Here is a 27,745-nt window from a genome sequence, read left to right as displayed (position 1 = left end):
TTTCAACCCCCTCCACACAGAGGCCGAGTCGTTGGCAGAGAAACAAAACAAAACAAAACATCTCATCGTCTCCTTCAATCAGTGGCTCACATCCAAGTCAGTCTCACAACCGTACAGTAGGACAGAAAGCACAGACTCTAAAGATTTGGACCTTTACTCTCCTGAAATTAAATCAGCACCGCAAACACCTTTGTCCTATCCAGCAACCTTATGCTCTTCCTAAGCATCTCCTAATCTTAAATGCCGAGGACCATCATTGCCAAGATACGTTAACTCTGTGTACTGAGCTAACGTGCTGGTGTGCAGCCCTCTGTGAGGGAAGGCTCATTTTAAAGGGTGCTGTTGTCATCGCACAGTCAGGACACAGAGCCATATCCCTGATGCATTATAGCATTTTTGATCATCTTACCCAGTTTGACCATTTTTTTATAGTGGTGTACATGCAGGAAAAGAATCAGAAGTCATTTTTTGAAAGTCGCTCACTGTCTGCCACAGCAACAGAGCGGTAAAGAGCAGAGCTGTGACGCTGCACCTGTTAGTAGACGGGGAAAACACCGCTTTAATAAATTTAGAATTTACGAGAAGGCGGCCCAACACGCAGTAGAAGTCTATGCATCACCCCCCACCCTCTCTGAAAACCTTTCACAGATGATTTAATTGGCCTATTTTAGTTTTGCACATTCTCCAATAAGAATTTTAAATGCTCTCTATAAGTATCCGGACAATGACAGTTTTTGTAATTTTGACTCTGTACATCATCACAATGGGATTGAAGCTAAACAGTCAACGTGTGCTTGCAGAGTAGATTGTTGGATTTTATTTGAGGGTTTTAATAAAAACATTGTATTGACTATTTAGGGGTGACAGCCATACTTTTATGCACAGTCCTTTAATTTTCTCAGTCCATAAGTAATTGCACAAAAATAGTGTAAGGATTATTTTTAGGGGTGTTACAATGCATGTATTTGTATTGAACCATATGGTACACACACGACGGTTCAGTGCGCAGAACTGCACATACAATATACAGTACGACACTGTGCAGTATAATTATAGGCACATGGTTATTTGTTTCTGTAATTCACCAACATTTCAGCTCATTTTACCAGCCTGTGTGTCCCTCTAGTTTCATGATCTTTGCAGGAAAGCGAAATCTTTCTTCCCCTTCGGTGCAGTAGGAGGCGTGGCCACACAGCAGTCTTCAAGTTCAGACAGAAAGTGCTACCAACTTGTGACAAATGTTGACATTTTGTATGATGTGCCCAAATTTATGCACCTGCCAAATTTTGTTTAAAGAGTTATTGCACACTTTCTGTAAATCTTATAAACTTCATTTCACTTCTCAAATATCACTGGGTGATTCTTAGACTACGGGCACTTATTATGTCCTTTGATCATATTGTATGAAAAACAGAAAAAAGGGGAAATTTCACACTTTTATAGTTATCTTTACAATGAAAGTGTTTTAAGAAATTTGTTCTAGTAGTCTATGATGACTTTTTCATCTTTTTTCAGCATCATTATATGCAAATATTGCCGTTTTGTGCTTGTCCCACACCTAGACTCTTGATCTTCAATGATAAAAATGAATGGTAAAAAAAAAGTTTTTTCTAATGTTTTAAAATGTCTCTGAATAAAATATCAGTAAAATAATCAAAACACAATTGGGGTATTCAATGTCATACAACTGTAGTGATTTTTTTAAACAAAATGTAGTTGTCCCACAATATTGCCGTAATTTCCACCACAACACTAATGTCCCTTTAAACAGTTTGTATGAAAGATTGTTTGGGTAGTTTCTATGGAGATAAACAGTGACATCAGAGCACATGTATATAGCGCCAAATCACAACAAACAGTTGCCCCAAGGCGCTTTATATTTTAAGGCAATGGTGTGGTGGAAATTACATTTACAAGGCCAATAGTGCCCGTAGTTAAAGAATCACCCCACTGTGTTTGTCTGCTGTATGATATATTTAACTGAAATTGCTGATCCAAACAACCAATGATTTATAAAGGAAAATCATGGAAACCATCAGGGGTACTCAAACTTTTACATACAACTGTAAATGCAGCCTGTTAAAATCAAAACAAAACGCTTATAAGTATTGTATATAACTGTGAAAAATCTAAATAATACATTTGTGTGATCAGACAGCCCGTGAAAAACAACATCACGGAGCCATTCAACGTCCATGTTCACAATAGACGATGACATTTTTTGGGAATTCCCGTGGGTCACGTGATTCCTGCGGGATTCCCGCGGGATGGGAGTCAAAATTTTATCAATCCCGTGATTGGGATGGGATGGGAATAAAAATGAACGGGAGCGGGCAGGAGCGGGAAGGCCAAAAATAGATGATGATTTTCATCTGTTTAATGCCGCGTTCACACCGGGCGCGATCAGACGCTACAAACTGGGCGAAGGGGTCGCGTGGCGATGGACGCGCCTCCTTCGCCCAGTGTGTCGCTCTGCTTTTGCTGCGAAAATTCACCCCGGTGCATCATCAAATAGGAGGAGCTTCCATTCCGCTCGCCGGCTCCAGTTATCAGTCAAGTTAACATGACGGACCTTGATCACACGGAGTGAGTTGTTGTGAAAAGCTCCCAATACAGAAAGTATCATTATTTGCTGCAGGAGCTGCGTCTGGATGACGGCTACTTTCAGTGGTCCTTCCGCCTCTGCAGGACCCAACTTGAGGACCAACTGTCCCGTTCACGTGCGCACATGTAAACAATAATAATAAAAAAAAAAGAAACTCTGCTGCTTGCTGCACCTCGCTCTTCCACCAAAAAACTCTGTCATAATTGTGTTTAGAAACCAGTCATCATTTGTTTTATTATACATCTGTGTAGTTAATAAGTAAAATAATCTCCATTCGCTTGCACGCGCACGTAACATAAAAAGAAAAAGAAACTCCGCTCCTGCTGCTGTGGTGCTGCTGCTCGCTCCAAAAACTCTGTCATAATTGTGAAATAAAGGACAAGAGACATAAGTCCTGCTCACAGGCTGCTACCAGAGACAGGACATGTTCACATCTTCAGTGAAACTCCAGACACCTCCACGTCACTACATATTCAGTCCCTGATTGATCATCATGGTGCGAGACATATGGGAGTGGGACTGATTTTGAGTGGGAGCGGGATGGGATTGGGAGTCATCTTTATAGGAGTGGGATGGGATGGGATTTATTTTTTTACTCCAGTCCAGGATTGGGACAGGATGGGATTTTTTTTCTGGGAGCGGGATGGGAAGGGAGTGAAAATCCACTCCCGTGTCATGCTCTAGTTCACAACGGCAATAAAACAGCTAAGTGGAGCGCATTAAAACAGCGTGCAGCACAACAGCATGAACATGCCACTCTGTCACAATTTTGTCACTTTAGATAGAAAGTCCATTATCTCCTGAAAATAATGCATTCTGACTTTTTCCAATGTAAGGAATACATCTGCATGTCCAGGCAGCCTGTGAAAAACAGCGTCATTGTTCCACGTCCATGTTCACATTGGCAGTAAACAAGCATTCTGTGACACAAACAGCAGCGTCACCACACGTTAGGTTCCAAAATCTGACAGACTCCGAAAAAGTTGAGTTTCGGGGTGAAGTGCGTCATCTCCTACGTTGTCTTTAAGTCCGAGCCATCACTTTCAAATAAAAGCTCAAAAGCTTTGTTATCGGACATAACCTCATTTGTTTCACTCTGTCTGTCCAGCCCAGTCTCACGTTTTTTTTTTTGTTTGTTTTTTTTGCTCCCCTGACGAAATGAATCAAATGTTCGTGACAGGGTGTTTTTAACTCACTATTCCTAATCCTACTTCTACCCCCGACCCTAAACTTAACCATAACCTAATCTTGCTCTTTCTCCCCACCCTAACCATAACCACCCCGACCCCCCGCCTCACTTTTAACTTTGTGCAGCCGTCACGGAATGAATGACAATGAATTCGTGCTGCCGTGACGAAAATGAGGCACTTTTCGTCACAATATCACGAACCAATACATTTATGTATATTTCGTGCTGCTGAATCACGACTTGCCGTGAGACCAGGTTGGTCTGTCAGCCATCGGGATAGCTCATTCTAAAATGTACATCACATGCCGAGAAATGCAGAGAATTACAGAGTAGGATGTTTTCCAGAAATGCACCTGTTTATATTTACACTTTATCTCGGTGTTAGTGTCTGATGGTAGCTCTCATGCTGCTCACCGATTAAAGCTACTATATGTAAAAGCCGAACCGTGATGTCTAACCACAAATATGAACCGAACTGTGACTTCTGTGTACTGTGACACTCCTAATTTTTGTTAATACAAATGAACATATTTACAGCCAGTTTTCTTCAGGTAATTCAGTAGATGGATACAAGAACATTTCCAAATCACTGAATATGTCTTTGACTTCATTTATATCAATCATTGAGTATACAGTATGATACTGTATGGTAGAATGGTCTAGAGTAGGCAGTTCTAGGTTTCTGTGATGCGATTGGAGAAAGTGGGATAGTGTAGGTTTAGAGAAGAGAGATGGATACATCGTTAACACATCTTATTCTGCCAGACTATTGTTACCTGTTCATATTTGATTTTTGACATTTTTTTTGTACAATGTTATTTTTACAGCAAGATGTTGAGAAGTTTACAGACATTGAAAAACTCTACCTCTACCTTAAGTTGCCTTCTGGTCCCAGCAGTGGCAATGATAAAAGGTACTGAGCCCCACCTGACACACTCACTTAATTCACATTTCCATTTTGCTCCTCAGGCTTTTTATTTCTTGCACACGGCTGCTTTGTTGTGGCTGTCATTACGTTTGCACCGCTGTTCATTGCTTGTGAAAATTCTCATCGTCCCCTGCCTGCCTCACAGACACAACTTTGGCTGACGGCTCCTAAAGTGTTAAACTAAAAGTCCCCAGTGTGCAATTTCCTTTTGCTATTACAATGAAATTCCATTTCTGACCCCCCTCAAAATTGGACAGAGATGAGATACATGACCACTCAAAAGTTTGGACACTTGGTGTGTCCAAACCTTTGACTGGTCATGTATTTTGCCTGAAAGTATCATATATTCATTCATGGTTATTGATCATTATGAACCGACATTGTTAAATGTACTCTTTTGCTATACCTAGCTGTCTGTGTGTCATTTGTTTCCCCATATCTATTCATCACCCAAAACCCCCAATTCTGCACATTTGGACTGAGAATGAGAGGGGGTCCTCCACTCCTGGATTATGGTATAATATAGTTTCTGTCTCAACAATAACTGATGCTTATCAGTCCAGGGCAATGCCTCACCAAGTTTTATTGTCTCGTTGACTGTTTCAGCGATCAGAGTTCCATGTCGTCGAGCCGTACTCAACAGATGTATGCCTTCAACTGGATACGGAATCACTTAGAAGAGCACCCAGAGACGTCCCTCCCAAAGCAAGAGGTGTATGATGAATACAAGTAAGTTTGTATCCTTGGTTGGAGGACCGGAGAGATAACCGAAGAGCACGGGGGAATGATCACTGATACACCCATGTGACGCCTTAAAAAAATGCATTTATTTTAAAAATTAAGGATCATTGCCAATTCTTGCAGGAGCTATTGTGACAATCTCGGCTACAATCCACTGAGTGCAGCAGACTTTGGAAAGATCATGAAGAATGTCTTTCCTAACATGAAGGCACGTCGACTGGGCATGAGGGGCAAATCCAAATATCCTTTAATTGTTATTTATGTATCAACCTTTATCTGTTTGTCTTTTATTATTATGATTATTATTTTCTTTCACCCTTTGCCAAGAGTATTGGAGGCAAGGCTGTCTGTCTTTCCACATGCCAAACTGGAAAATTGTTGTTCCAGATGATTTATAGATGTTGCAGAGAGGTTTTCCCTTAGGGCCCCTTCACACATAACACGATTGAAGCTGACTAGCGCACGAAGGAGGAATTGCATGCCATTCGTGAAAAATCGTAGTTGCCTCCAATGCCTCATACACCTGTTGCTACAGCTATTCGTGCACACCAGCTGCTTTAAGACAGAGAGTGCCCTGTGAGAACCCATTCAATCCTTCTTGCGGCAGGTGTAAGCCAAATTCCAGGTGACACACACGAACATCCAACACCGCTCGCTGGAGACTTAGAAAATGTGTGGCCATTTGCGCTGTTAGCACAAAAATAGTAAGTAGACGATCACTTTCAAGCTGGATGTGAAATTTGTCTAAGTGCCCCCATAAGTGTGGCGTTGCAGAAAGCAACACACATGGCGTGCATGTGTATCGCAAGTGTGCGTGTGTGTCCCACTCCCCCCCAACACATGTGGCGTGCAGGGGGAGAGCACACTTGCATGACATGCTGATATGTATTTACAGACATGATCACATGGGGGCTAGACGGCCACGTCTGAGTGCACACAGCCGGGCTGCAGCGGCCGCAAACAGCGCACCTCGGCAGACTCCTGCATGTGAAACGGACCGTCAGATCACACAGCAGGCGATCTGAATGTCACGCCTGTCTGGCAGAGTTATTACGGCACTTTTTTCTCTTTTTAAAAAAAATATGTTTATCTCCTTGTTGATTTTAAGCATTTTATGCTCCTGTTATAAGACAGTGATTGTAGCACAGTGGTAAAGTTCCCATCTAGTAATCTGAAATTTTGTAAATTGCAGGTTTGAATCCTTTGAGTGCCATTTATTTTTTATTTAATCAGGGTTATTTGTCCTCAGGGTTCTCTATTATGTCCTCTTTTATTTATTATTGATATCAACCCGGTGATTTTCACTAATTATTCAGCTGGTTTTTATTTTTCTCCACATCAGTGGCGTGATGTGTTACAACACGTTCCAACTACTTGTGCACAAAACCGGTGCTGATGTGTCGTGCATGCCTGTGCGACCATGCGTCCCTCATGACAGCAGGTGGGTGGTTCATGGTTCCCCATTTTATGTTTGGTTTGTGGATTTTCTTCCGGTTTCTGCATCTTTCGTGTTATGTGTGAAGGGGCCCTTAAGATTGTCACGTTGGTCTCATGGTCAGGGTCCTTTCTTTGGCAAACATTCAGGTCAGCTCCACACTGTTTGCTACTGTTTGATGTTAAATGCTAAATAAACTCCTTGTGGCCGTGTTTAAGTGTGCTTGTTTCCAGTGCGGAAGGTTCTTGTTTGGAGCCCACCCCTGCCTGTTCTCCAGTATGGAGTTGTGTCAGGAAGGGCATCTGGCATAACACTTGTGTCAAATCGGCATGCAGATCCACCTCTGATCTGCTGTGTCGACCCCGAGTGAGAAGAAGGGAGATGCCGAAGGGACTTACTTTATAAGGCTTTGACATTAAGCATTTTGGAAAGTGGGATAACGTTTTTACTAGTTGGACAGAAAAAGAGGGCTTGTCTTACAGGTACAATGATGAGGTGATGAAGAGTAGAATTGGACCTAGGGCTGTGACGTCCACGCTAATTGATACATGCAGATTCTGTGCGGTGTGTGTCTCTGGGACTCTCATCTACACCTCATTGTGTATTCAGTTATTTCACCATGGCACACAGGGTATTTGACTGTCTCAGTTGTATTTTTCCAGTTACCTCTTACTGCATGGTCTGTCCATCTTGTATTGTGCTGTCTGTTCAGTCTTTATAGAATAGCCATAACAAATAGCCACCCCAGTGAGTTTGATTTGCTTGAGGTTTCTTTGTGTAAAAAAAACAAACAAAAAAGAAACAAACAATAAGGGGTGTTTTCCTTAACGCTAATGCCGCCGACTGAATCCCAGTGTTCTTGCTCATGGGGTGGATGTAGCCTAGACCAGGGTTGGGCATGAAGGGCAAGACAGTGCAGGTTTTCCTTGCTACCAGTCACCTCAGTAGGTGATTTCACAGATGATTATGACTTTAAGTTGATGGAAGGAGCTCATCAGTAAAACTGTTGGCTAGGGTTGTCAGGGATCACAAAACCCATGGTTTGAATTGGATCATTTACAGATCAAATAAAAAGACAGTTACTACTTTGGTTTTCATTTTTAAAAGAACTTAATGCACAGTGAAAACAAGAACATTTGCCTGTGGCCCTGAAGGAAAAATGAAAACTGTCATGTTTTACATAATGTTTGAAAATAAAATGCTTATTTGTTGTATTAAATTGCAGTATGAACAGTATCAATGAATAAATTAAGAAATTAAGCAAAGCTGATCTACGTTTATAAATTCAAATTTTTTTTTCGAAACAATGAGGATGGTAAAGAGAGGCTAGCAATTATAGTTTTATTTATAAGCCTTTCAGGATGAATACCCTCTGATAGGAGTCAATCAGTGGTCCTGCCAAGCAGATATTTGGAAAAAGTCGGGAATACTCATTATTTTCCATAGCTCTGGACATTCTACCAGCTCGGTTGTGCATGCACATCAGTTGAGACACTCAGTTTAGTGGGACCACGGCTGCACGCGGAAGAGACGACGGACACTTTGTTCTCAAGTCCTTCAATTTTAGAGAGATTCTGCCTCTTTTTTGGGGGGGGGGTTCCAGAAGTGCTCTGAGCCTGCACCAACCGGAGCGTGAGGCTGTTTTTAACAGGCTGCGTTCATGACTGCATGACATAGACGTGTGTCCACAGGTCAACCTGCTTCCAGAAAGGACAAAGAGGGTGCAGGTTTCTTTCTAACCACCAAATTCACCAGATGATTTCACTGATTAACAGAAAATGGGATGGAATGAGTTCAGATCAAATAAATCACCTGGTGGAGTTGGTGGTTACAAAGAAACCTGCACCCTCTTTGTCCTTTCTGGAGTCAGGTTGACACCGATGTGTATCTGCTTTAACTTCTACTCACTTTGATTTTACTGCATCGAAATTATCCAGTTATCACTTTAAAAACAAGTCACCATGACACAAATTCACACATATGTAAACTTTGCAATGTGCTGTTCACATGCATGCCGAACTGTGGGGGTTGGCTACGGATCACAGCATAACTGTGATCTGTTAAACTACTACTTCCCTTTGAGGCAACTGGGTGCAAGGACAACCTGCACAATCTTGTGCAGGTTGTCCTTGTCGTGGCACACTGGTCCACTGCTGGTCGAGACCTCACTTGTTTATCCCTCAAGCAACTGAGTGAGGTCATTTATGACCCTGGGCATGGGCATGTATTTTGTGCACTATTTTTTGCCAATTTTAATCAGAAAAAAGTTTCCTACCATGACTTTATCAATCTGTTCAATCCTATATAATGTTTTGTTTCCCAAATTAAGTCCATTTTACAAACCTTAACTCATTCTTACATACTGTTATAGTGGTTTAAGGAAGAAAGCTTTTGTTCACATGCCATCTTTGCCCAGCTTGGATCTGCAGAAATCTGGTGATGGGGTAAGGTGAATTATAAAAACTTGCACTATAAAGTGAGTCTCTAATTACACTTTCAAACTTTTTATACTTTTTATCTGTCTCACTAAAGTGCGAGCTGATGGAACCAACGGGTCAGTCGCCAAGTGCTGAAGATGAAATGCGATCGGCCGCCTGTGGTCTTGTCTGTGAATGGGCCCAAAAGGTCCTGAGTCGTCAGTTTGATAATGTGGAGGACTTGGCCCGGTTTCTGCTCAATAGCCACTACATCGGTACTAAGTCCATGGCTGCTCTCACTGTTATGACTGGAACACCAACAGGTAAATATTATTGTCTCATTTGACCCTTCCAACATCTGAGTGTCTGTACTGGTTATCTGCTGTAAGTTAGCATAATTTCGGTCTATGATGTGCAAAAGGACTCCTCACAACCAGACTTTCTGTTATTTTAATAGTCTGCGAACACACATCACATGCATGCTCTTGAGTTTATGCCTAATGTCCACATTCCCATTAGTTTCCAGTTAGGCTACACATAGAAATCAGGAAGTAAACATCATCCGAAGCCCCAAAACGCAGGGCTGTGGATTCCGCAGATTTCTTCGGGGGGAGGGTTAGTGTTTTACTCTGCCGATGGTCTATAATAGTGATCGTTATCAACTTAGGAAAATGGCTATCGCAAAGTGTTCTCAACGAGAAAAAGTGATGCAACAATTTGCATAGATTATTTAAAGTTACTTCAACTTAACTAAAGTTATTTCAACTTTAGTAGAGATGTCTTGTGGCATTAACTCAGTTGAAAGTTGAAATAACTAAAAAAATCTATGCAAATTATTACAGAAATTTTTCTTGAGGCAGCAGTTCCTTTTATAGAATGTGTGCTGCATCTTGTGCAGTAAGAATTTTTCTTTCACTGGAAAATAGGCATTGGGCTATTCAAACCGGATTCCACACGTAGACTTTCATTCGAAAAAAGACATTGTGACTTTTAATGGATTTACAGTAATTCACACAATAATACGTGACTTTTTTACTATAAAGTATATTATTGATGTTTTACCTTGATTTTCAAAATATTCTCCAAGCTTTAGCAGTGGTTTTTGAAATGCTTTAACAGTCTTTTCAGTCTTCAGGAATTTAATGTCGTTTAATTGTTCTGAGTTCATGCGTAATTTTGTTTACAGTTGAAAGGAAAATCATTCCAGGTCCTACTTCCACGTCATATTCTGTTATTTCAACAAAATGAAAGGTTGAATCTAGGTTCATTTAAATATGCACTTCAAGAGTTTTTTCTTCAGGGACATGTTGAAAATATATCATTAGATACAAAATTAATTTGGCTTCTGACCGCCAGCTCCGGGGTGGCTGTGCCCCTCAGACCTCTTGCAAATTAACTTCGAATTTTACAATTTTCATTTCACAGCCCTGTTCCCAATTAATTCTCTTGGTGTCAGAACTTTGAACAGGCCAAAGCTTTGTTCCTGATTATCCTGATAGTCCAGATAGTGTCCAGTGCTTTCCAGGATGACCATGTATGCTTGCAGATGGCATGTAGCGGGGTTACTCAGTACACCTGAGTCTGACTCTCTATACCCAACGCGATCAAGGGAAATAATGTGATCCCCCCCTTTGGTTATATATCAGGGTTTTCCCCAGACCATGGAACAACGGCATTGTGCCATTATTCTGTAATGACAGCGCTGTTATACTGCATTGTGCTCTGAGATATTTTTTAATGCAGTCAGGCTGTTTGTGCTGAACAGACTGCTGCCTGCTCGCCCCTCCCCGCCAGCAGCCAGCCGAGCAGAGCAGAGCCACAGCGCTGCAGCTCACAGTGAGAGAGCACGTGGTCTCTCAGTGAAAGAACAAAAACTCCGTCACAGTCTTCCAGTAAAAAGAGCTCCTTCTGCCTGCGTAGCTAGTGACACATTAAGGCTTTATTTTACAGATGAAAGCCTTCATGTTTCCAAAGTTTGCTCAAATAAGCCGCAAAGACGGTGTGAGTGACGAGTGTCTCGTTTCTTCACACACAGAAAGAGAGAGAGGGAGAGAGGAGGAAAAAGTGTGAACAGCAGACGCTACATGCTGTAAAAAAGCAGCGAAGCAATTTTAATTTTTAATTTTTTTATTATTGTTGTTTATGCACCAGTGACACCATATCAAATTACTTGTATGTGACAACTTACTTTGCAATAAATTTTATTCTGATTTGACAATCAAATCAGTCCAGATTTAGCTCTTCTTCAAACAAGACAATTAGGGGTTATATTGGGTTTTTTTTTGTTTTTGGTTTTTTTCTTTAAGTGTGCAATCCCACTCAGAAATGTTAAAAAGAAAACTCTGCCTGTCTTACCGGATTAAAGGTACAGTGGATCATTTTTGAAAAGGAGAGCAGCTGTTATGTCTATCAAACATTAATGTTTTTTAAACTTTTCAATGTTATTTATTTTATTAACTTAGACAGAAACATGCGAAAAGAACTTTGATATTATAACATAAGTGTCATTTTTTTGACTATTATTCTTGCTTTCAGTGCACCTAAAACCAGTCAAAATGACTCGCAATGTGCACTGCCTCTGGTGAAAATTGCCAACAGCACCGCTATACTAAAAATTTCTGGGGAGAACCCTGTATAGTAATGGCAGAACCATTTATACATAAATACACATAAATGCCATTTGTTCTTGCAAGACAGATAGTATGTAGTTCATGAGTGAACGTGGTGTGTGTGTGTGTGTGTGTGTGTGTGTGTGTGTGTGTGTGTGTGTGTGTGTGTGTGTGTGTGTGTGTGTGTGTGTGTGTGTGTGTGACCACCATCCGCCCTTCCCGATTAGCCTACAACATCCTACTCAAAGCCAATAGACAACTTCTGTGTGATTAACCATCAGATGACAAAGTAAAACCTCTTAAATCATTCTAAAGGCAGAAACGAGGCCATTTTAAGCAGAAATGAGGCTATAATCGCCTCATTTCACTAATGCTCCGAAATGACGTAGGCACAGCAGCACATCTGTGTCTGACATGCTGCTGTGCCCTCTGATCGCTTCTCCCATCTTTTATTATGAAATAGTGCTGAATTTATGTAGAAATGATTGGTGTACAAAAGCTTCAGATAAGTGTCGCTGAGATAGATGATGACTGTTGAAGAAACAAGGCGATAATCGGTGAATCGCTGGTGACGCTCCGAAATGGTACATGTGCAGTGAAGGCAGGGCAGACCAATTTTTAGGGGGGGTTGTTTGGTCGGTGACACCAGGAACCCAACCACAACCTAACCAGACATATGTGGACAGGGTTTTAAGAAATATTGAAAATGCGAAAAAGCTGGCTAGGAAATGTATCCTGAATAAGTGGATAATGGAGAAACCTCCGATAGTCACAGAGTGGTTTAATGAAATTTTTAGTGTTATGCCTATGGAAAGAATAAGTGCAAAACTGAGGGGCAGTGACAATTTGATTACAGAAATGTGGCAGCCTCTTATTGATTACCTTCCCAGGAACCTTAGAGACACTATTGTTAAAGGCTCTTGTACATTGACCGGAAGGTTTTGCTTTGCAGTGTGATGCCCGTATCTACTTTAACAGTTGTGTTTTGTTTTTATTTTGCGCCCTCTGTGTTTTTATGTAACTTTTCTTTATGTTACTTCCTATATAGTCTGCTCAGTGTTGTTGACATTTCTGCTTGTTCTTGTTCATGTTTAAAACCAAATAAAATTTCATTATAAAAAAAAGAAAATGCAAAGAAGCGAAAAGTGATTCGCTGAAATTGATGAATCACTTAACAAACAGAATTTTCCGTTTTCAAATTAACTTTTTTAACAAATGAAAAAAAATAACATATTTACAAATACAGATTTATTTGTGAAACCTACCACACGTTTCAGTAACTGTATTATACCGACCAACCAATCACTAATGTCAGGAAACTAATGTACCCATAATGCAATGCGGCATGTGTGTCTAAACGCTAAAACCTTCAAAATTAGTGCATTACTTTAAAACTAAAACATATTGCTTTGTAAAACGACAGATGTGATGTTAAACACATCATATTGGTAATCTGATCTCACCTTAGAGCAGGGGTCACCCTACTCCTGGCGATCATCTGCCCTGCATGTTTTCCAACTCTCCCTGGTGCCCCCAATGCTACTTAACTAAGTCAGGTGTGGTAATCCATTCAAGAGCACAGAAACACCAGACTTGACAGCTGTGATTGTAGCAGGTACACACGGTAAACATGCAGGGTGGCTCATCTCCAGGAGCAGGGTTAGAGATCCCTGCCATACAGAAAACTCAGACAGCATGGTTGCTGTAATCACACACCTAACAGAATGTTTTTCTCTAACAACATTAACGACATGGTTTGTTTTCTTCACTGAAACCAAGTACTGCATCATGTCGGCCACACCAGGCACCAGCCAGGACAGTGATTCCCAAACTTTTTTGATAACTACACTCAACAAAAATATAAACGCAACACTTTTGGTTTTGCTCCCATTTTGTATGAGATGAACTCAAAGATCTAAAACTTTTTCCACATACACAATATCACCATTTCCCTCAAATATTGTTCAGAAACCAGTCTAAATCTGTGATAGTGAGCACTTCTCCTTTGCTGAGATAATCCATCCCACCTCACAGGTGTGCCATATCAAGATGCTGATTAGACACCATGATTAGTGCACAGGTGTGCCTTAGACTGCCCACAATAAAAGGCCACTCTGAAAGGTGCAGTTTTGTTTTATTGGGGGGGGGATACCAGTCAGTATCTGGTGTGACCACCATTTGCCTCATGCAGTGCAACACATCTCCTTCGCATAGAGTTGATCAGGTTGTCAATTGTGGCCTGTGGAATGTTGGTCCACTCCTCTTCAATGGCTGTGCGAAGTTGCTGGATATTGGCAGGAACTGGTACACGCTGTCGTATACGCCGGTCCAGAGCATCCCAAACATGCTCAATGGGTGACATGTCCGGTGAGTATGCCGGCCATGCAAGAACTGGGACATTTTCAGCTTCCAAGAATTGTGTACAGATCCTTGTAACATGGGGCCGTGCATTATCCTGCTGCAACATGAGGTGATGTTCTTGGATGTATGGCACAACAATGGGCCTCAGGATCTCGTCACGGTATCTCTGTGCTTTCAAAATGCCATCAATAAAATGCACCTGTGTTCTTCGTCCATAACAGATGCCTGCCCATACCATAACCCCACCGCCACCACGGGCCACTCGATCCACAACATTGACATCAGAAAACCGCTCACCCACACGACGCCACACACGCTGTCTGCCATCTGCCCTGAACAGTGTGAACCGGGATTCATCTGTGAAGAGAACACCTCTCCAACGTGCTAAACGCCAGCGAATATGAGCATTTGCCCACTCAAGTCGGTTATGACGATGAACTGGAGTCAGGTCGAGACCCCGATGAGGACGACGAGCATGCAGATGAGCTTCCCTGAGACATTTCTGACAGTTTGTGCAGAAATTCTTTGGTTATGCAAACCGATTGTTTCAGCAGCTGTCCGAGTGGCTGGTCTCAGACGATCTTGGAGGTGAACATGCTGGATGTGGAGGTCCTGGGCTGGTGTGGTTACACGTGGTCTGCGGTTGTGAGGCTGGTTGGATGTACTGCCAAATTCTCTGAAACGCCTTTGGAGACGGCTTATGGTAGAGAAATGAACATTCAATACACGAGCAACAGCTCTGGTTGACATTCCTGCTGTCAGCATGCCAACTGCACGCTCCCTCAAATCTTGCGACATCTGTGGCATTGTGCTGTGTGATAAAACTGCACCTTTCAGAGTGGCCTTTTATTGTGGGCAGTCTAAGGCACACCTGTGCACTAATCATGGTGTCTAATCAGCATCTTGATATGGCACACCTGTGAGGTGGGATGGATTATCTCAGCAAAGGAGAAGTGCTCACTATCACAGATTTAGACTGATTTGTGAACAATATTTGAGGGAAATGGTGATATTGTGTATGTGGAAAAAGTTTTAGATCTTTGAGTTCATCTCATACAAAATGGGAGCAAAACCAAAAGTGTTGCATTTATATTTTTGTTGAGTGTATTTTTGAGTCCCCCATCTCCACACACACGTATGCATCTTTTCCTTCTGAACTCCACTGGTATTTCTTTTAAACATTGTAATTTATACAAAACTAGAAAATATCTGAACTAAATATAAATAAATATTCTAACTGCCCCAGTTGCTCAGTGTATTATAACAAACAATGCAGCCAAAGCAAACAAAAAAAAAATATCCTACATGAGCAAACTGTGTCTCATTCATTTTCCTGGTGCTCCCCCCCCACCCCAAAAAAAAAAACACCTCCATGCCCCCACTTTGGAACCACAGAGATAAGAAGATATGATGAATGCCATTGTGTGATGAATAACCACAGCTCCATAGTCCTCATGAAAATTCAGTAAGGTATATCTTCTATTATACATTCCTGTTCTAAGGTTGAACTCTACTAGTGTATACTAAAGTATATCTAAAAAAAAAAAGAAGAAAAGAAGAGTAGAGCCACTTACAGTAGGTGCCTGGTCTTGAGAACCAGGGATGGTAGGTTGAAAAGCTTTTTTATCCCATGGGAACTCTCCCTACACACCTAAGCAGCTCAAGAATATAGACAGCATGTATATAAGTGACATTTACACAATCAGGATAGTAAACAACATATACAAGAAATATAGTAACTACATAATATTATAGGAGTTAGTGCCGAAAACCTAAATATTTATACAGGAGAAGAATGTAGTATACGTCTACCTAGTCTGTAGACTTGATAGACTTCCAGGAGCTGGAGGGTAACAATGACCTCTTCTCTGACTCCTCTGAAGGATTAAAAAATCTCCCCAGTTCAAATGAGGAAGACAGTTTCACCTTTCTTTCTCTGGAATGATTTCCCTAGTGGAAATGTATGGGGTTGCAGAAGTGACCGGGGCACACCAACAAACCTGTGGTATTGTAGAGCCATTGGATGTGACGAAACACACTACCTGAAATGTTGGCCATGTTTGAACCAAGCGAACTGTGGAAGCATCCATATCACATTATACAGGCCAGAGGCTTCCAAAGGTGAAATGCATCACCAAACAGGTGTTTCTTAGCGTTCTTAAGTCCTTACGGTTAAACATCTGCAGGCATTACAGGCTGGCAAAACATATCATCTGCTGCCACTACAGTGAGAGCCCTGAATGCATCTTTATTTCTTTTTGCTTACTTTGCTGAATTGGAGAAGCAGGTGACCGCCGTACCTGGCGGTGAATCGTTGGATGAGCTGGGGGTCACCATGGATTGGTACCTGTACCAATCCATGGTGAGCTGCTTGCTACACAATAACTGTTCTTCCAGCCATGATTTTGTGACCTTTAACATTTCAGCACAGATGGCCCAGGTTCAGTCTCATGAACGACACCAGTTCTGTGCCCCTGCAAACATGTAAAAGACATTAGTCTCACAAATACAGTTAATATAAATTCACACTCAGTGCAACCAGGCATGCTGCAAAGGGCACAATTAATGTGTGTCAAAACAGAACACAAAAATGCTGGAAAACATGTTTTCAACTTTACTAACTCACGAGTCCGAGTCCAGCAGTGTTGCCTCATGCAAAGTAACATTGTAGCACTCATTTCCACCAAAAGAGGGTGCCACTGTACTTCTTCCAGTGGCAAGTCCATCTAGTTAGTGCTGAATTCTCGCTCAGCTCCTGGATAGCAGCAATACGTTGTCCCACAAGCTGTGGCCTCTTCCAGCACATCATAATTTAATTTCCCAGGTTAATTTGGAGATATATCTTCTTCCAGATCACTTTATTGATTTTGGCTTGTAAGAGGTTAAATTTGAATGGAGTTGAGCTTCCTCACGGTTTTACAGTCACCATTCAAATTGTCCCCATCTCTGTATGAGTGCAAATGGTGGGTATTACAGGTGTGTTGTGAAGCACAACATGTTTCATTTCAGTCTTCTCCTTCCTGCAGGGTTTGTTGGAAGTGAGGCCTTACCAGCAATTAAGGTCTATTTGTCATCTGTTTCAGCTTGCCATGTGGTTTTCCAGGTGTCCCTGTGGGTCAAAATGCTTTTGTGTGTTACTTTATGAAGTGGGTTAATCAGTTTTACCTGCTGACACAATGCTGGATGTGCTCTCTCATTCACCTTTTGATCCTGTGAATCTGGAGGACTCGAAGGCGCTGTCTCTTTGAGAAAGCTGAATTACTGGCTCTTGCATCAGCAAAACGTCACTGATATTCATGCACTCTCCAGTGGACACGCTGTGCATTCAGTTTGCACAAAGCAGTTCTAAGATTGCGCTCTGAGTCGAACCCAATCCTGCTTTTGGGCCCAAGAGTCTTCCTTGTTGGTGCCTCATTGGAACTGGAAGCCTTCTGTCCAACACCTTTTTCACCTCCTGAAAATGAGGGTGCAGTCCTTGACGTCTACACCAACAGAGAGCTACAACTTCCTTCGGGGCTCCCTGTTCATTCCACCAGGGAATGCCACATTCCAGTTACCTTGGAAGTTGGCACTGGGAATGATGTCACACCTAAATAAAATTTGTTCCAGTTTTAACACATTGCTCCAAGTCAGAAAACAAAATACATGTGTCTATATTTTGGGAGTATTAAGTGCTACAAAAATGTGGTCCACCATAGAGACCTCATGGAAGAAGACAGATGGTTAACAGACATTAACAGACTTTAGTGTTTCACTTTACCGCCTAGTTTGCAGTGCAGTGTAGCCAGTCTCTGTTGTAAGTATCATCTAGTGGGTTAGCAACATTGACGGCACCACTTGATAAACAACACGTTACAGTAAAAGTTACAGCTTTTCTTTTACTACTGTTGATGCTCTGAGCTGCCATGTTGGATTGTGAACTTGAGGTATGTGGAGTTGAAACGAGTCAACGATATGGGCTTCAAGGGGTGTTCCAATTGAAATTCCCCGCTTATAACTGGATTTATGACTGCATCAGTATGAACACATCAGTATGTGCCACAGTAAACTGGGCTTCACTCTTGACCTTCGTCATTTTCACAGACGGAATGTTACCAGGCCTTCTGTGGTGAACACTGTTTAGTTTGGGGTCTCACTGAGCACAGTTTACCACATTTGTAATGAAGGGTGTATTGCTGGATGTTGTGTTTTGAGTTCCCACTGTAGTGTCTGCTTGTTTGCCGTATGAAATGAAATATTCTTGCATCATTTAAGCAATCTCTCATTGGAAATCCTTTGAAAAGCTTGTTTGGACCATAATAAAGAGTGTCTCAAATTTTAGGCATGATGAAAGTCCAAAGTTGAACAGAGTGAAGCCGTAAATTAAGTAGTAGTAAGAGTAGAAGTAAGAGCAAATGTCTGTCTGTAATCATTGCATGAAATTGGCACAATTCATCAACATTGTCTGTGACATTGTTTTCAATCAAAATGCCTGGATACTCACCACATACACACACATGCATGCACACACTCAGATCTCAGAAGCTAAGCAGTGTGTGTCCTGGTTAGTGGAGGAAGACCTTTTGAAAGACCGGGGGCTGTGCGTTTTTTGCGGGTAAAATTGGAGTTTCTGTAATTGAGGTGTTGCCCGTGCTTGAGTTTGCTTCAGTTTGAGACGAAAATAATTGTTAAAATAAAATGTCAGCGCATCTGAAATGGGTATTAAATAGAAAATGGAAGTACAATTGAACAGTTGTAGTTAAACAGCAGAAATTAGCTTTTAAAGAGTATATCAAGAATGTGTTGTCGTCATCGTCATCTTCTTATTATTACTGTTTTCTATACTCTCATCAGCTGGATTGACATTAAAGTTTATTGAAGTAAATTTGACATGTTAAAATGTTGGAAACAGCTGTCATTCTTTTGGCATCGCTACTTATGTTTCTTAGCTATACGTAGCACAACTTGGACCTAAAATGCAGGTCTGAAGCGCGAATACTGTGTATCAGTAGTATTTGCTGATTTGATGACAAATGCTTCACATCAGTCACACTGTCGCTTCTTGTTAGACATAATTCTTTCTTTCTTTTTCTTTCTTAGGAATGAAGACTCCAACTCCAGCCTCTGCATTTGTGCCCACAGCTGAAGCAAATTCTTTCCAGCCCCAGGTGAAGACTCTGCCCTCTCCCTCTGTTGACGCAAAGCAGCAGCTTCAGCGCAAAATCCAGAAAAAGCAACAGGAGCAGAAGCTTCACTCGCCCCTGCCTACTGAGACCCAGGTCAAGAGAACTGAGGCCAGTACCCCGGGTCCAACCATCCCATGTGGCAGCCCTGCTCTGCTCTCTCCGCAGCCCACAATAGGGATTGTTGTAGCAGCTGTTCCAAGCCCAGTCACGGTATGTAGCGGGAAGAAGAATCTGAAAATAATTTGCTTGTAGATTTTTATTATTGTATTGAAATTTGTTTTGGAGGAATGTCTCTAAATGCTAAGATTCTCAATGCCTCTTCTTAAGGTACAGAGAAGCAGGCAGTTGATGACCTCGCCCAGCCCTGTGGGGACGGCGGAAGGGAAGGTGCTACCTGTCAACTTCCAAGTGGTCACTCAGTCTATCAAACAGTCCCCCAAGACTTCCCAAAATATTTCAGCTAGTCCTGTGAGTGACCGGCTAGCACGGCACGGTACACGTTATGCTCAAATTCTGCCCAAGCCCTCTGCCACTAGTGCCATCACGCTGCGTTCACCCCCCACCCTGCTCATCACCAACAGCCCCATAAAAACTGTAATGCCCACTCCCCACGTCAGCTCAGTCAATGTGGTGAAAATGACGGCAATCGCTTTGACTCCCAGCAACAGCAGCACTAGCAACAACAGCAGCACAACCGTGCGGCCTGCCTCAGCAGGCGTGAGTGCCACCGCTGCTTCAGATGATTCCCAGCAGTCACACAGTGGGACCTTGGTTGCCCCCCAGTCTCCTGTAGTCAGAACCAGTGCCACACCATCCACTGACATCAAAGTAGTGTCTGAAGCTGGAAATGACAGTAACGCCACTCCTGGCACAGAGAAACAGGGTGCTCTTCAAAGCCCGGCTATTGGGGCTAAAGAGGAACGATTAGCTAAGTTCCGGGCTGCCAGTGAACCAAACTTTCTGGTTAAGTGTTCTCCAGGACCAGATAAAGGGGCAAGAATAAAAAGTGACCCCATATCCCCTCCCACCTCAGTAGCTATAGCTGGGACTCAGGACAGCAATAATGGTAACTACCATGACAGTACTTTGTACTTGACTGTTGATAATCACAACTCCAATGGCAACATGTCATCCAATGGCTCCTCTGCTGTTAGTCCATTATCTAAAGATTCCTGCCCAGATGTTAAGAGCCCCAGGAAACGTACAGGACCAGGTGGGGAATCCCATGTGATTCCTGTGAAGAGGGTGTTCATCTCTCAACAGCCACTAGCTGCAGCTGATGGTGTCAAACCAGGAGTCAGCGCAGCAGTGAAGAGAATCCCCAGACCAGGAACCCCTGCCAGACCAGAGAGTGCCCCCTGCAAAGTGACTGTGAAACACACCACCATTGGGCAAACACAGGTTCTTTCCCTCTCCGATTCACCACTTACACATGCTGAGGGCCCCCAGACTGTTGTCAAACCCCAGGTATTGATGGTGAAACACGAGGATCACCCTCTCAACACTGACACCAGCACTGGAGCAGCTGGAAACAGCAATTCTGATCAGACGTTGTTACAGCAGATCACTGGAGACTCTCGCACCATACCAGCCATCTCAGGAGCACAAGAAGCCTCTGTGATGAGTGAATTAAAGAGCACAGTGTGGGAGGAGGGACAGCTGGATGAGCTTCACAAGCAGGCATTTTCACAACAGATACCAGCAGAACACAAACAAACCACTACGGACCAACTTTCTATCATAGCTCAGCCTTCTGAGGCTTCAACCCAGCTCACCCTCACACAGGAAATGGTTGACTTTGCAGGATCTCAACCTAGCATGGACTACTTCCCATTCAATGATGATGACATGACCCAGGACAGCATTGTGGAAGAGCTAGTACAAATGGAGGAGCAGATGAAGCTCAAGGGCCTGTTCACTGACTGTGTTGATGTGTCTCTACAAGGCCAGTCAGCCAGCAGTCAAGGTTCCATTCTCAATGCTCACCAGTCTGGCACTGCCTTCTACCACTCTACCCACAGCAGCACAACTCCCGTCCAAACTCCCACGCCAACACCAACCCCAACTCCCACCCCTACATCTGAAATGGCACTTGGACATACCATAACACGAGAGAGCCCGTGCTCTCGCATAGCTCCCATCACCCCTGTAGATGGTGCCATGGGTCGCCACACCCCTATCAGTACTCCATTGTCTAATTGCAGTAGTAGTGTTCCCCCGAGCCCAGTGGAGTGTCGAAACCCTTTTGCCTTCACTCCCATTAACTCAAGCATAACAGGTTATCATGATGCCAGCATTGTTTCTAGTAGCCCTGTCAAGCCAATGCAAAGGCCCATGGCGACTCACCCTGACAAGGCCAAACTGGAGTGGATCAACAACCGCTATAACAACAGTGGTGGCCCTTTGTCCAACCATAGCATTGGCATTTTGCCCAGCTACCAAGATCTGGTGGATGATCAGTTCCGTAAGCCACATGCCTTTGCCATTCCTGGTCAATCATTTCAGGCTCAGTCGAGGCAGGATGGTGCTCACTTTGGCCGTTTGACCCCCATTTCCCCAGTGCAGCAGCAGCACCAACAACAGCAGCAACAGCAGATGGTAACTGGTGTATCTACCCCTACTAAACAAGAGAGTTTTGCTGTGCCTGCACCATTAGACAACAAGGCTTCAACCTCATCTGCTTCCACCACTTTCCGGTGCCGTAGTGTTAGCCCAGCAGTGCGCCAGAGGAATTCCAGTGGCAATGGCAATAGTGCTCCAGCCACCAGCACTAACACCCTCACCACATCCACCTCCACCACCACCCGTGCTGTTGTCTCTCCCTTTAACTCTCCTATCACCTCTGAAGTACTCAGCATCTTGTCCAACAGCCAGACAGTCAGCTCTGTCCACAGCATGGTCCAGCGTAGCCAGTCTGTACCTCTGAACATCATGATGCAGAGTGAGATGCTGCCTGTGCAGGGTCAGAGCAACACCACCAAAATCACCAATGTACTTCTCAGCAAGATGGAAGCTGACGGGGATGAGTCTGTTCGTGGCCTGGGCATAAACAACCTCCCCTCAAACTACACAGCCCGTATGAATCTCACGCAGATCCTGGAGACCACCCCTGGCTTCTCAGGAGGAACTGCCCACCAGACACAGCTGCCTGTCAACTCCAGCCCTGCTGCCTTTGAGATCCAACAGCATGGCTACCTCACCACTAGCAGTGGAGACCAGGTGAGTTTCTCCACCGGAGACAGCCAAGCACAAGTGGGCCCTGGTGACCAAGACCAGCAGGAGCTCCAGGAGAACCCTGTGCAGACACAGCCACAGCTCCTTCTCCAGAGCACGCAGCAGCAGGAGGTGGAGGATGAACAACAACAGCTGGATTTCAACAACACTGTCAAGGACTTGTTGGGGGATGATGGGCTCAACCCCAGTTCCCAGTTGGTGGGTCAGGTAGCATCAGAGCTCAATGCTGTGGCATCTGACTTCTCAAATGACATCAGACTCACCTCTGATCTGTCCAGTAGCATCACTGACCTTAACACATTGGACACCAACCTGCTGTTTGACCCCAATCAGCAGCAGGAACAATATGAAGACTCAACACTGGAAGAACTGAAGAATGACCCGCTTTTTCAACAGATATGCAGTGATACTGTGAACTCTGGTTTTGACTGGTTAGAAAGTAAAGACCAGCCTACTACAGTTGAAATGTTGGGCTAATCTTAATGCTCTTTAATTTCTTATCCCTGTAGTTTGTTTGGTGCATATGTAGTATATCCGTTTTTAAACAATAGTTTGTTGGGATTTGTCTGGACTTTGCCATTTGTCCTGATAAAAGTGCCAGGCTCACCAGATAATCTCTCCTACTGATGTTTAGGTATTTCTCTCCTTTATCATTTGTCACAGTATTTTCAACTCTTTTGTCCCTCATCTGATATGAAAAAAAAACTGTAGGCATTTTATGTAAATGAGTACTTGATGGCCACAAGAACTTTCAAAGAGCAGATTACTATGGTATGTGAGTTGAAAGAAAAGTAATCTTCCATATTATAATCAATTAATAATGCAATATTTGTATTTAAAGATACATTTAATGAAAGCGAGACTGAGAAAATTTGGCACAAAAGACTTCACCAAAAAAATATGCTATTGTATACTGCTTCAGTGTGTGCAATTCAAGTTCTGCGTGCACATGATAGTTGTAGTACATCTGCCTGCCATATCTAAATATTAAAAAGGGTAGCATTGCATGCTACCAGGTGCTGAGTTTATGACATAAACTTTATACTTTATCATATACCAAATCAGTGGAATACTGATCACATCTGAGCATTGTTCAAGAGTGAAACTTTCTTAAAGCCTATACTTGTACTGTTTAAAATCTTAATAAAAAAAAAGGGGGAGTTGATGAAAAAGCAAGGACAAGACAGGTATTCAGGCCACCTAGTGGATAATACATTTAAAGGAATCAACAACTGGCTGCCTTATTTCCAAAGTCCAAGGCCTTATGCCATCTGTAGAGAGGAACTGTACATAGTATGATGATGAGGTGTCTTCGGAACCATCCAGAGCTTAATCATAACAAGGCAGCTGTTACTCTGATATTTTAAGTACTATTTCTTATTCTGTTTTTAATTGTTGTTTTGCAGTGTTACAGTATAGATGCATATTGTATAGGCTAAAGACCACACTGTGTGTGCCCTTGTCAGTAATGTATTTAGAGGACTATGATATGGTATCATTTTATTAAACCCATGGCAGGCACACTTTCAGTCAGGTTTTTTTTTTTTTTTTTTTTTTTTGCATGCTCTACTCTGAGCTTGGAGAAGAATATCAGTGGTATGGAGAAGGCTCATTGACACAGAAGGCTAGAGGCTAATGTGCATTGGTGTCATCTTGAGCTCAAGATGAATGAAATTGCTCAAGGAGATCCAGCCTTATTTCCATACCAAAGATGTCCTGCTTGACAAAAGAGATTATTACACGTGCACTCCTAGTAACCATTACCAACAGGGAAACAAGCGGCCTCTGAGATGGTCAAATGTTTTTCTGCAATTGACAAAAACATTTAAGTTGCGTAAATCTCATGTAAAGTATGTAAATTTATGAAATGGTCATTGTCCTATGTTTTATAGGTAACCATGGACCTGTAAGCATGTTGAATCCATCACTGCTAGCCAGGTAGGCTATGTGGTAAAGTAGGATGCTTGTTTGAGTTTTTGGCTATTCTCAATGTTGTATGAGTCATGTTAAAGCGCCATCTGTAAATAGGATAGATTCATAGAGATTTGATGTGTCCAGACACTATATTATGGCCATTAATCTAGTTAAGTATGTGCCATTGGGAGAAAAAAGAAAGAAAAAAGCTTACCAGATCTATAGTTGGCAAGATACTGTATGTTGTGTGTTACATTTCTGGCTCAGTGTGTCGTAAAAGTAATACTGTCTGGTCTCGCTTGCTGATATTTTTTTCCTTTCTTTTTATGTTCAAAGATAAGTCTGCAGTTGCAGAAGTGATGTTGTGGTTTGAGCAGGATCAATAGCATGGTTTAATGGGGAGGAAAGTTGTGATATTGTTAGCTGGTTGCGAACATCTCTGTGACAGACATTGTGCTCGACGCCTTTCAGCAGACACTGGAAAAAAAGCTCATGTTTTAGCAAACTTTGGAGGTTCACATTATTGCACTAAATTTTTGACACATGGCTTGGCCCCATCTTTATGGACAAATACAGTGATGGATGCCCGCAAAAGATAAATAAATAAAATTTAAAAATATATATATTTTATATGATGAGATGAGTAAGGAAATGATTTGTCAGAAAATGACTAATTGTCTTGTAGCAAAATGTGCATTAATCTCAATGAGATACACATTCTTACTCATTCTCATACATGAGAATATAAAGCATCGAGGGGTGGGGGAGTTCAATTAATCTTTGAAAGCCTACATGTTTATTATGTTGATAAATGATTGTACACACGCATGTGTGACGAATTCTGACGTTCTTTGTGTTCTTAGTGACCACTGTCATCTGTGATTTGGGCAGGTTCTGTTAACCAAACTGGCAGTGCTAGTTTCATGAATTATTTTCATTATGTACTGTTTACTAAGTTAACTGTTCTGTATGTTATGTTGACAACTGTTCCATGTACATTTTTACTTTTTGCTAAATGCGTTTGTGAAGAACCATTGATATTTTCTTAATTTGTGTTCTTTACCAAGAAGGCACTGATATTTGAAATTGAAGGAAATGCACCTGTTACACATACAGGAACTCCATCAAGCAGTGACTGATTCTTTACCTTTGACTGACCCAGACCCAACTCTGTTTGACTATGTTCTCCATTTCTACCAGTAGAAAAAAAATTAAACCTCCTCTGTGGTGTTGTCTGGTGTACCGCTTAATGTACAGTAGCTTGTTAATATTGCAAACGCGTTGTTTCTTTTTTCAATGGAAAGTACTCACTGGTGAGATTTTTAAAGTGGTTTTAAAAGCCAATAAACTTTTGTAAAGAATGTTTTTTTGTGTGTGTTTACTGGTATTTTTGTTTTAAGTAAAAAATGTTGAAGCTTCAGCAAAAAAAATAAATAAAAAACAGTATGACTTGGTAAAAGTCACCATTTAAGTGGTCAATTAAGCTAATAATTGTTGGTAATGTTGAAATTACACCAGATAGTGCTTATGACTGCTGGGATAGGCTCCAACCCCCCACCTTTGCTTGGAGTAAGTGGGTATAGAAAATGGATGGATGGATAATACAAATTTTCTTGGAAGGTAAAATCCACATCCTGAGAAATTTTTTTTATACTCTGTACCACCTGATGTAACAGTAACACTGGTCAAAAAAATAATAATTTCTTGGATGGACTTTGAAAACTGATTAAGGGTAATTTGGGGGGTGCTGAATCCAAATCTGAGCTCAAATTTCCTCTGACACCACTTTTTTTTTTTTTTTTTTTTTTGCAATCTGCATGTTCGGTATTGATGGATTACGCAAGAGTTGCTCATTCGCGTTTGACGCCACTAATCATGCACAAACGCAGCTTCTAAAGCATAGTTTTAAACCAGGTTTGTGAAATGTGAACAAGAGTCGTATTATCGTTTATGGCACTGAAGAGGTGTGCAAGACTGCAGCTTTTACTTCAATGCTTGATACGAGAAATATGTTTTCATATCTCAAAAACATGATGTGATTGGCAAAAACTAACGCCAGATTTGGGTACAACGCCCCAAAATTACCCAAAATCCATTGAAAAAGTCTATGCAACACAAATCGTGTTGAGTAGTGGTATTGATTTTGGTATCAAATTATTCTCAACATAGAAGCCATTTCCCTTCTGCTTTACGTTACTTTAATTGAAAAGATACAATACATATTCAACTGTCATTCATTAGGTTTATCTATTAAGTGGATATTTTGACAGTGGCTGTGTTGTGAAAGTGTAGGTACACGGACCCACAACGGGGCGCAATGAACGGACAATGGAGGAAGGTGAATAACAAGGTTTACTATTGTGAAACGAGCACAATGAATACAACAATCACAATTTGGGGTCGAATCCGCTGGTGTCGTGTGGGCAGGCTCGAAGGTAGGAGACGTCCGTCTCAGTCGAACCGAAACCACCCAGATCTCCTCTGCCACCGAACCCTGGAAATACTGGAACCGCCAAGTCCCAGGTGGCCACTGCCTCCGCTCGTCGGATCCGGTACTGCTGGCGGGAGAGAGCAACAACACAGGCGTGGATGCGACAGCACCCAGTAACGGAGAGGGGAGAAGCCGCCTCCACCTCTAGTCACAATATGGCAGGCAGGTGAGTACTTATCCAAGCAATTTAGCTTTCAGTAATCAGCAGTCCTGAAAAGGTTTAACAAGTCTTTTAATCAGAATATAAATGCAGAGTACGTTACCTCAGTCTAAAGGCGATATCTCGGCACTGAAGTGGAGACGCCGTCCTCCTGATATACCTCTGTGCTGAGTGGAACAGCTGTGTCCAGTGATGGGTGACAGCTGTCACCCAGGCTGCTCCCATAAGGCGGCAGCGCCCTCTGGTGCCTGGAGCCCGCACTCCAGGCAGGGCGCCCTCTGGTGGTGGTGGGCCAGCAGTACCTCCTCTTCAGCAGCCCACATAACAGGACCCCCCCCTCAACGGGCGCCTCCTGGCGCACGGCCGGGCTTGTCCGGATGGCGACAGTAGAAGTCGGCCAGGAGGGCCGCGTCCAGGATGAAGCCCTTCTTCACCCAGGAGCGCTCCTCGGGACCGTACCCCTCCCAGTCCACCAGATATTGAAAACCCCGGCCCA

General features: G+C 42.5%; 1 protein-coding gene across 4 annotated transcripts in view; it reads left to right on the top strand.

Moving 5' to 3' along the window:
* LOC117515582 (DNA-binding protein RFX7) overlaps window positions 1-25,956 on the top strand; it is a 37,615-nt gene extending 11,659 nt beyond the window's left edge. Inside the window, exons 3-10 of one of the 4 annotated variants that reach the window (XM_034176201.1) lie at window positions 4,622-4,707; window positions 5,151-5,237; window positions 5,329-5,451; window positions 5,587-5,703; window positions 9,258-9,342; window positions 9,431-9,638; window positions 19,407-19,660; window positions 19,778-25,956. In XM_034176201.1, coding sequence (XP_034032092.1) covers window positions 4,622-4,707; window positions 5,151-5,237; window positions 5,329-5,451; window positions 5,587-5,703; window positions 9,258-9,342; window positions 9,431-9,638; window positions 19,407-19,660; window positions 19,778-23,161 — 4,344 coding nt within the window. In that variant the 3' untranslated portion in view covers window positions 23,162-25,956. Of the gene's footprint in view, window positions 1-4,621; window positions 4,708-5,150; window positions 5,238-5,328; window positions 5,452-5,586; window positions 5,704-9,257; window positions 9,343-9,430; window positions 9,639-19,364; window positions 19,661-19,777 lie in introns of all 4 variants that reach the window. The other 3 variants (XM_034176202.1, XM_034176200.1, XM_034176203.1) reach the window with 3 other exon arrangements.
* Window positions 25,957-27,745: the final 1,789 nt, after the last annotated feature.

This window comes from Thalassophryne amazonica, chromosome 8 (assembly GCF_902500255.1).
Source record: "Thalassophryne amazonica chromosome 8, fThaAma1.1, whole genome shotgun sequence".
In the NCBI taxonomy this organism is placed as follows: domain Eukaryota; kingdom Metazoa; phylum Chordata; class Actinopteri; order Batrachoidiformes; family Batrachoididae; genus Thalassophryne; species Thalassophryne amazonica.
The sequence above is the reverse complement of the archived record's forward strand: the minus strand, read 5'-3'. Positions and strand labels throughout refer to the sequence as shown.